Consider the following 9,483-nt stretch of genomic DNA (forward strand, 5'->3'; position numbering starts at 1 on the left):
GAACTATATTTCCCTGGATTATCCCATCTTTAAGTGTTACAGCTCTATGAAATGCTCCAGTAACTTCTTCAGAGGTTAAAAGTAGAGGAAGATAGTATCTTCTGACCCTGATTATGGTTGGGAGCAGGTAGTTTGGAAGAAAGTTTACTCTGCAAACACTTGCTGAGTGCAGAGCTCAAAGACAGTGACACGGCTAACAGGAAAAGTACAGAGAGTAGGTATCAACAAAGAGTAAGTTCAAGATGATCTAGTACGATACAGGCTTTTTAAAATGAATTTACACTAATTTCTTGTATTCAGTTACTACGAAGCCAAAATATCCCTCGGAATGTAGAATGGCATGAAACGTCTTTTGCTCTCCTTACATATAAAAAGCAAAGACCAAGCCAAGTGACTACACTGTGATTCTTAAACTCCATGACTATGGCTCAAGAATATCATGGAATATAGATCTTTTAAGCCCTTGCTATCTTCTTCTTTAACATGACTCAGGATCTTTTCATTGTTCATTGGCACTCCCACCAGAAAGAATCTATTAGCAAAAACATAAAGCTCAAAGCTGCTAATAACCTGTATAATTCAATAACAATAATAGGCAGTTTCAGTTCAGTTCAGCTCAGTTGCTCAGTTGTGTCCAACTCTTTGCGACCCCATGAATTGCAGCGATGTTAAAGCTGAAGCTCCAGTACTTTGGACACCTCATGCGAAAAGTTGACTCATTGGAAAAGACTCTGATGCTGGGAGAGATTGGGGGCAGGAGGAGAAGGAGACGACCCAGGATAAGATGGCTGGATGGCATCACGGACTCGATGGACATGAGTCTGAGTGAATTCCGGGAGACGGTGATGGACAGGGAGGTTAGGGCATGCTTTCTATGGAAGACATATTAACAGATATCAACACAATTAATTTCCAAACAACTTTTATTATCTTCAATTTATAGGTAAGGGACTGAAGTACAGAGAGATTAAGTAACTTGTAGGTGATAACCGGTAGGTGGTTAACAGTTAGAATTCAAACACAAGATAGTCTAGCTCCAGAATCTATATTCCCATTTGCTATATTACAGTATTCAAATAAAAGACATGGGGAATAAAAGATTTGGGGAAAGCTATCAGTTTGGTTAGTATCAACAGAAGTGAATAAGTGTGGTATTCAGGTAATCAAGACTTTGCTGGAGTCTCTCATTATAAAACTGCACTGTCTAATGTGGTAGCTATTTGCTGCAAGAGGCTACTAAGCATCTGAAATGTAGCCCGTCCAACTTGAGATATAATAACTGATTTCAAAGACTTAATATTTTAAAAAGAATGTAAACTAATTCAACAATTTTATATGGGTTAATTTAAAATATTTTTAATATACTGGGCTAAATCAAACATGCCTTTTAAATGTGGCTACTAGAAAACTATTTCTACTGGGACAATGATGCTATGTTGGCAATATGCTGGAGTTTATAGAATAATTCTAATCAAATCTTCATTGTTTTACTGTTGTAACCTTAAGGAAATCAGTTACACTGATCATTAACTTCTGTATCAATAAATAGGGCTTAACAACAGTCCTGACACCTCCTGTTAACATTTTGGTATCTAAATCTATTTTCCACTAAAAAGAATCTAAGACTCCTTGGAACTATGGCTGATGTCAGGGCTGGGACAGGTAAAATACAAGATAAACCTGGAATACTTTGGGAAGAAAGAAGCACTCAAAAATAATCACTGGGCAGGGAGGGAATGGGGAAACACATGGTTTGTCAAAAAACACTGGAACCAGCTTGATGAGGCTCCCACTGGCCAAACCTAGGACAACCTGGAAATCAAAACAATGACAGCAATGGATTTAACCATTGAATAAAGTAAGAATCAATGAGTTCATTCTGATGAAAATAACAAAGTAAAGGAAGAGAGGGGAAAGACTACTTTATGACAGAGAATCAACTACTAGCCACAGAACAAAAAATCATGAATGGATGTTAAAACTTGTGGGTAAGTTTTATGAGACTATGTAAGTATCCTATTTTTCAAGGTATTTTCCCATCAATTACACATTAATTACAAAAGGACAAACAATAACTTTTAGGGAGAAATACAGAGAATACCACATCAGCCAAACTTTCAAAGGTACCATCACCAACGCTGGGACAAACCAACATCATGAATCTTAATATACAAGGTATTAAGAAGAACAGAAGATATTCCTGCTAAAAACGCATAACCAATCTAATCATGAGGAAACAACAGACAGATTCAAATTGAGGGACATTAGACAAAATAACTGTCCTGTACTTTTCAAAAATGTCAAGGTCAAGAAATATAAGAAAGGCTGAGGAAATGTTCCAGATTTAAAGAGACCAAAGAAATATGACAACCAAATGCAATGTATGATCCTGGCTGAGAGGAAAAGCTATAAAATAAAATTGATAAAACATGAACATAAATTATGAATTCAGTAATAGTATTATTAAAGTATGTCAATGTTATATTTCTTGGTTTTAGTAACTATACTATGGTTAGGCAAGACAATGTCCTTGGTTTTAGGAAGTATAACTGAAGAATTTAGGGATAAAGAGGCATCATGTCTCCAAATCACCTTTGATTGGTCCAGAAAAAAACAGATATAGATAGATACAGGGCAAGAATGATAAATCAAATACTGCAAAATGTAATACAATTGCTGAATGTGAGGAAGGATATAGAGGAGTCCCTTGTACTATTCTTCCAACTTTTCTTGTAAATTTGAGATTATATCAAAATTAAAAGTTAAAACAAAAAACTTGCCTCTTTTCCCAGATCAAATATCCTAATAGACCATACAAGTTTAAAAATATATTAATGCATTTCTTTTATCCTAGACTTGACTTTGCTTTAAATTTTATAACTTATCAGATACCAATTACATATCTCATACAATCCAGGATGATATCTGTTATTACTCAATATCATGCTGAGCACTAGGATACTACGAATTATATTCAACAAGCCCTCAAACATTTGTTAGATGAACCTACTCAAAAGTTAGTATAGTATAGGATTGCAGGAAAAAAAACAAATCAAATTGTAAAAAGCACCACATTGTAAATAATGATATTGTGACACAGAGCTTACAGAACAACTCCTCAATTCTAAAAAAAGAAATACTAGGATTAAATCCCAGAGTAGCCATAAATCTAACATAAAGAGATGAGCTCCACAAATAGAGAAAGGTAAACAATATTTTCCATATCAAGAATTAAACATCTTAGCTAACTACAAGCAGTTATGACAAGTAAAATGGACTTTTTGCCCATAAAATTAGAACATTAATATGTTATTTAAAAAATGAAAAAGATTATTTTAAAGATTTAGGCTAAGAACTGAGATTTTAAAATTTCACTATTAATTCAATACTAATTTGCTGTACAGCCTTGAAACACTGCTTACAATTTTCATACCTCATTTTAAAAAAAGACTTGTAGATCATTTTCTTCCCCAAAGGCAGACAAAATATTTTATAAAATGTCAATAAGAGCACTAAATATTCAATATGGAAGTACACATATATTCACACACACACAGGCACAGTAAAAAGAATACAGTTTCTTTGCAAACATGTTTACAAATAGCAAAACGCAACTTTAAAAGTTACACAAATACATTCAATCTCAATTCATACTATGAATAGGTGCTTCACACAGAGACTACTGAAAAAACCCAATCAACCAGTGTTTACCCTACTTAAGAGTTTTATTGTTTATAAGTAGGAGAAGGATCTTCTTAGGTCTCCTGAGTAGGACTGAGATGTGGGAAGTAATTCTCAAATATAGTTAGGGCTTAAGGGGGAAAAAATTTCTTTCAAATATCGTACAAGTGAATATAGTGACTGCATATTAAACACACAGCATTAACTCAATTTTCAACGTCTTCTAATTCTACTAGAGTATTCAAGTAGGTAAGACAGAAAGATATCCTGTTTCCCTTTTCCATCAAATCCAATTAATTTTGCGTTTAACAAAAATTCGACTATTTTTCAAAAACATATTTTTGTGAGACAAAGTGACAATGCAACTAAACAAGCAAGATGAGAAAAAACAAAACATCGTCAACTAACTGTGTGCCTCGGCAAAACTTAGCACAGTTATCTCGAGCCAGTATTACTATGCTATCATCCTGCCTGACTCTAACTGAACAACTCAAACAGGTTGTCAGTGGAAGAGATCTTTACATAAGCAATTATAAAAACAGGGTCCATTTTGTATTCGGGAGGCATTAGCAACACTTCGCTTAAAATTTTACATAAAAATACGATGAGGTTCTTTTTCAAATTTTTTAAAGCAAAATCACTTATGACTACTTGACTAAAGCTATTTCCTAGAACGTTTCCTTAGATAAGAACAAAACATATAAAGGGAAAAACTGTGACTTGTTTAAACATAAATGTCCCTAATCAGAGCAACCTTCCTTCTCGTATGTTTTCCTATACCCACTGTACTCTGCAGTGCACATTTTTGAGTTAAGTTGTATTAGTTTCTTACCACGATCTCCTCTCCACTACTGAAAAACAAGAAAGATCTTCAAGCGCTAATTAAACAAATCTGAGGGGAGTGGGGGGGGGGGGAGGAAAAGGGGCGCGAGGTGGCGCAAGAACAGATGGAAACAAGGCAGTTGTTTTCTTAGGGCACTAAGGTTTCTTCCTCAACTCCCAAAGCCAAGGTTTAATCGCCAGTTGAGCAAGCTGCTTGCCACTATCCACTCCTTAGACAATGCAACCTTCCCTTCACCTCTTCTCATACTCTCCTACCCATCAACCCCTTCCAAAACAAACACAACACACCCCATCCCACAACCCGCGTTATCCCCTCGGTGCCCACTCAACCAACCTGCTGGATAACCGCTCCACGTACACGTCTCACTCAGACAAAAAAGCCACGGCAGCAAGGCGGCGAGATCCCACCACTTCACGCCACCCCCGAGGAACCCGCAGAATGACAGTCCGGAGCCCAGAAGTTTGAAGCAAAACGATTCCCACCAAACCAAAAGGGAAGAAATTGCAGAAGGGGATGCGAGGTGGGGAGAGCGATGGGGAGAGCGATGTGCATGTTGTGCAGGGAAGGGTCCATCACATGACAGTAAAAGAGGACCCGAGTCGTCGGGGCGTCAGTGAGGAGAAGTGGGGGGGGGGGGTTGCCGTCGCCATGGCAACACCCCCTCTCAGTCCAGACTTCCAAAGAGGGAGGAAGAACTTCAAATCCCAACCGTCAGCGCTCGAGCGGCTCCTTCTTAAAGGGGTACACACCGCGCCGCCGCCGCCGAGCACGAGAGGGCAGAGTTGGGCGCCCCCGCCCCTCGGGCGACGCCCCCGCCGCCCCTCGCCCCCAGCGGGCCCACCCTAGACCCCAGCCCCGCGAGCGCCCGAGGGTTGCTCAGGTCCCTGTCCCCGGAGCCCGGCCGCGTCCGCCCGCCCGCCCGGCCCACGGCGGCAGAAGGGGGTGTGTGTGCGCCCGGCGGGGGCGCGGACCTGCCCGCCTTCCTCCCGTCGGCTCTGCCCGCCGGCTCCCCTCCGCCCGGGTGCCGACCCGCTTCCTCCCTATTGACAGGGCTGACGGTGAGCGGCGAGGGGCGCCGACGAGTTTCGGGGAGAGCGCAAGCAAGCCGCTTCCTCGGGGGCTCAGCAAGCGGGTCCGAACTAACAGTTCCAGGGGAGCCCAAGAGCTAAGAAGGAGAATGAGCACGGACCGCGCCGGGCGAGGAGCCCCCAGACAAAAGGCGAGCGCCGGAGCCGCCGCGCCGCCGCCGCTCCCATCTCGCTCCCCCATTGAACTGACCCGAACGGAAGATTCAACTAAACCCCTCAGCCACAAACTCCTCGGGCTGCGGCACTCGTCGCCGCGCGGAGCCGGGGCTCCGGCCCGTGTCTCTCTTACCTACACAGTGCATGAGGCGGTGGCGCCAAGAGTCGAGTTCCCGCCGGAATCCTCTCCTCTCCGCCGCGCACCGAGGGCTCCGGCACTGAGCGGCGGCGGCGGCGGCGGCGGCAGCAGCGGCGGCGGCAGCGGCCATTCTCTCTCTTCCCTTGTCCATCTGCGTCCCGCGTCACGCGCCCTCATTTACATACGAGCGGCGCAGGCACGAGGCAGGGGCGCGAGCCCTCGGCGCGAGCCCCGGAGCGCGCGCCCCCCGGAGGGGGGTTGATTGACACGTGTCACACTACCTTCCCTCTGCCCTTCCCTCCCCCTCCCATCGCTCCCTCTGGGAGAGGCGGGGAGGGAGAGTGAGGAGAAGGAAGCAACCTGCCGCTTCCGCTGACCCCGCCTCCCGATCCACTCCCCTCTCTCCCCTCCCCCCGGAGTTTACTCAAGCAAGCCATCCTGCTCCCGCCGCCCGCGAAAACCCTGAGCAGCAGCGAGAAGCTCGGAGCTTGGCCAGGAACCGGCGCGCTAATGGAGCAGACTAGCAATGCCTTCCTTCTGCCTTCGCACCGCGACTCCGGACGCCCGGAGACTTCACTTCCCAGGCCCCTTTGCGCTGGGATTCCGAAGCGGAGATTGCCGTTTCGGCGCGATGCATGCCGGTTCTTGGAGTCCAGCAGAGATGGGCACTTTTTCGGTCTTTGCACACTTGGGATAACGGCTGGGCCTTAGATCTCTCAGTTCTGCGCTGCTTATGGGTTTAGCGCCTAGAACAATGGGCTGCGAGTGTTGCAGGGTCTGACCCAACCGCCTGAACTTCCTTAGGATCCGTGATAGAAGGGCAGCGGAAGACGCTAGAGTTGTGGGTCCCTTGAAGGTTCGGGCTGCTTTATGTTCTAAGTGCTGGAAACTTTTGGGGTCACTGTCATCTCGCCACTGTAGGAAAAGAACAAGCCGGTAATTCAGCTGCATCCGAGATCTGCCAAATGTCCAAAGACAGAGCCCACAGTGACTTCAGTTTCCAGGGCGATGACATCTCAGAAAGCAAAATTAGGGAAAAGAAATGGGACTTCGCCGGAAATCGTTTATGAGGCAGGAGATTAGATGTGGCTGGGTTAAAACTCCAACAGGAGAAACATGCTCGGCAAAATGTAAGCTCCTGGACAGCAACCCATTGAGTCTTGTGTTCCGTGTCATCTTTCACTTGCCTAATCCTGGTACAGTGCGCGGTACGGGATTTAGCACTTAAACGTTTGGAATAAATTCTGCGCTGCTCTAGAGAAAATATTTCTTCACACACAGAGAAAGCTTTTAATTAAATATGAACTCCAATGACAGTTTTTACTTTTGCACCACAGTGATTGTGCATGTGTTTCTGTACATATGCAAGGTGCTGAACCGAAACTAAGACCCCAAAGGTTGCTGAGAAGTACCGTGTATTACTGGGAATTTATGCACAAGTCTGTGGAAAACACGTTTTAATTCTTATTGGAAACGCCTGTGAATTCTAACTTCAGTTCTACCCTCCCTATTTTGTGGGTTATCATTCCTTTTCTACCTCTCTTCCCACCTCTGCCCCCAGGAGAAAGTAGTCCTGCTCATCACTTCTTCCTCAGTAGTGAAAGATGCAGTTTTAAATTTTCAAAAATTAAAAAAAAAAGTGAAATTCAAAATCTCATAATCATCGTTTTTAGAATGAACACAATTGAAGCAAGTGAAATCATGAATGAAGATGTTTTGGAGGTATCAGTGGATGGTTTCAGTTATGGATTCTACTGGAACTGTAATCGCCAAAATTATTAATGTCTGTAGCTTTCCTGATTTCTTTTACAGTACTCTACATTGGTTAGGATAGCCTAGGTTACCAGGGCTTCCCTGTTGGCTCAGCGGTGAAGAATCTGCCTGCAATGCAGGAGACTCAGGTTCAATCCCTCCTGGGTCAGGAAGATCCTGTGGTGGAGGGCATGGCAACCCACTCTAATACTCTTGCCTAGAGAATCCCAAGGACAGAGGAGCCTGGTAAGGCTGCAGTCCTTAGGGTGGCACAGAGTCAGACAAGACTGAAGCGACTAAGCAGTAGCAGCAAGTTACTGGTGCAGTAACAAAGGATCCAAAAGTTTTAGTGACTTAAAAATAACAGCAAAACAGTTATTTCCTGTTCATTTGTATGTTCATTTCTGGTAGTAAAAAGGGAGAGGGTGGGAGGACTTCACTCATGAGATTGTCACCAACCAACCAGTTGGCTTAAGGAGGCTCCAACCAATCTCTGGAGCTTCCCCACTTGCATGATAGGCTCAAGGAAGATGAATGTCAAACAGGCTCTTTCTAAAAGTGATCCAAGTAAATTTCACTCATATTTCATTGACAAAAGCAAATTATGTGGGCATGCTACCTTGAAGGAAGCAGGAAAGTGTAATTCTATCATTTGCCCAGAAGGAAAATTACCCAAAATTTACTAGTGAACAGTACCAATGATTACTGAATCCATCCTTCTGATCACCAATTTACATATCACTCTCCTTATGCTGCAAAATATATTCATTCCTATCAAAAGTAAAACTCCAAAAATTCTATTCAGTACTGGCATTAATCTCAAAGTCCAGCATCTCTGGGTGATGCTTGGTAGTTCCTGTATTAGAACAGAAAAAAAAAAAAAAAAGTCTCTTGTTATAGAGACCTGAAATGACAAAGTATCTATCTTCTCTGCTTACACACACACACACACACACACACACACACACACACACGTGCACTTAACATACAGTGGTGGGACAGGAACAGAATAACTATTTAGAACGGGGATGAATGGGTGGCATGCATGAATAGTATTAGCAAAATATTTTACCACAGCTAACATGGATTGCCTACTTCCCAGCCTCTAACAACAGTTTCTTCGCCACCCCTCACTGAGCTTTTAAGTCATAGAATATATTTTAGATTTTCTATCATAACTGTACTTCCTCCTGGGCACCAAATTCTATGTTAGTCAGATGGGCTGGGTAATGTTCCAATAATAGAAACCCAAAATCTCAGAGGTTTAATATAAAAATTTATTTCTTACTTAAACTATATGTTCTCCAAAACTCGGTATTGGGGAGGGTAGTGGGAACTGTTCTGTGTCTACTCAGGAACCCATGTTTATGGGACGCCCCCCAATCTGAAAGTTCCTCAGTCAGCATAACAAGAGAAAAAAGATAACCAAAGCATATTCCAGCTCTAAAAGACTTCTGCCAGAAGTAAAGTATTTCACTGGGTGAAGCAAATCGTGTGGCTATGCCTAACTTCAGAGGAGCTGATACATCAGATAGAGCATTACAAACCGCCTCAAAACTTAAAAGTTTGTGACATCAACTTCGTTTAGTTCATGAATCTGTGGAATAGCAATTTTCATTAGGCTCAGCCAGACAGTTCTGCTTGCCCAGCCTGGGCTCACTCGGGTGTTTGTGGAAAGCTACCTGTCAACAAGGCAGCCCTGTTTCTGAGGGTGAACTGTCAGCTGGGACAACAGAGCAATCAGTTCAGGTATCCCTCATCGACAGGAGGCTAGCCTTGGATTGTTCTCTTGGTGGTAGTCACAGGGTTCTAAGAGCAGCAAG

General features: G+C 43.3%; 1 protein-coding gene across 1 annotated transcript in view; it reads right to left on the minus strand.

Annotated features, from left to right (window-relative positions):
• LCORL (ligand dependent nuclear receptor corepressor like) overlaps positions 1–6,251 on the minus strand; it is a 170,330-nt gene extending 164,079 nt beyond the window's left edge. The window contains 1 exon segment of the mRNA XM_042251264.2: positions 5,903–6,251. Within this exon segment, the coding sequence (XP_042107198.1) occupies positions 5,903–6,059 (157 nt within the window). The 5' untranslated portion in view covers positions 6,060–6,251.
• Between the last annotated feature and the right edge of the window lie 3,232 nt (positions 6,252–9,483).

The sequence above is a fragment of the Ovis aries genome, chromosome 6, assembly GCF_016772045.2.
Source record: "Ovis aries strain OAR_USU_Benz2616 breed Rambouillet chromosome 6, ARS-UI_Ramb_v3.0, whole genome shotgun sequence".
Taxonomy (NCBI): domain Eukaryota; kingdom Metazoa; phylum Chordata; class Mammalia; order Artiodactyla; family Bovidae; genus Ovis; species Ovis aries.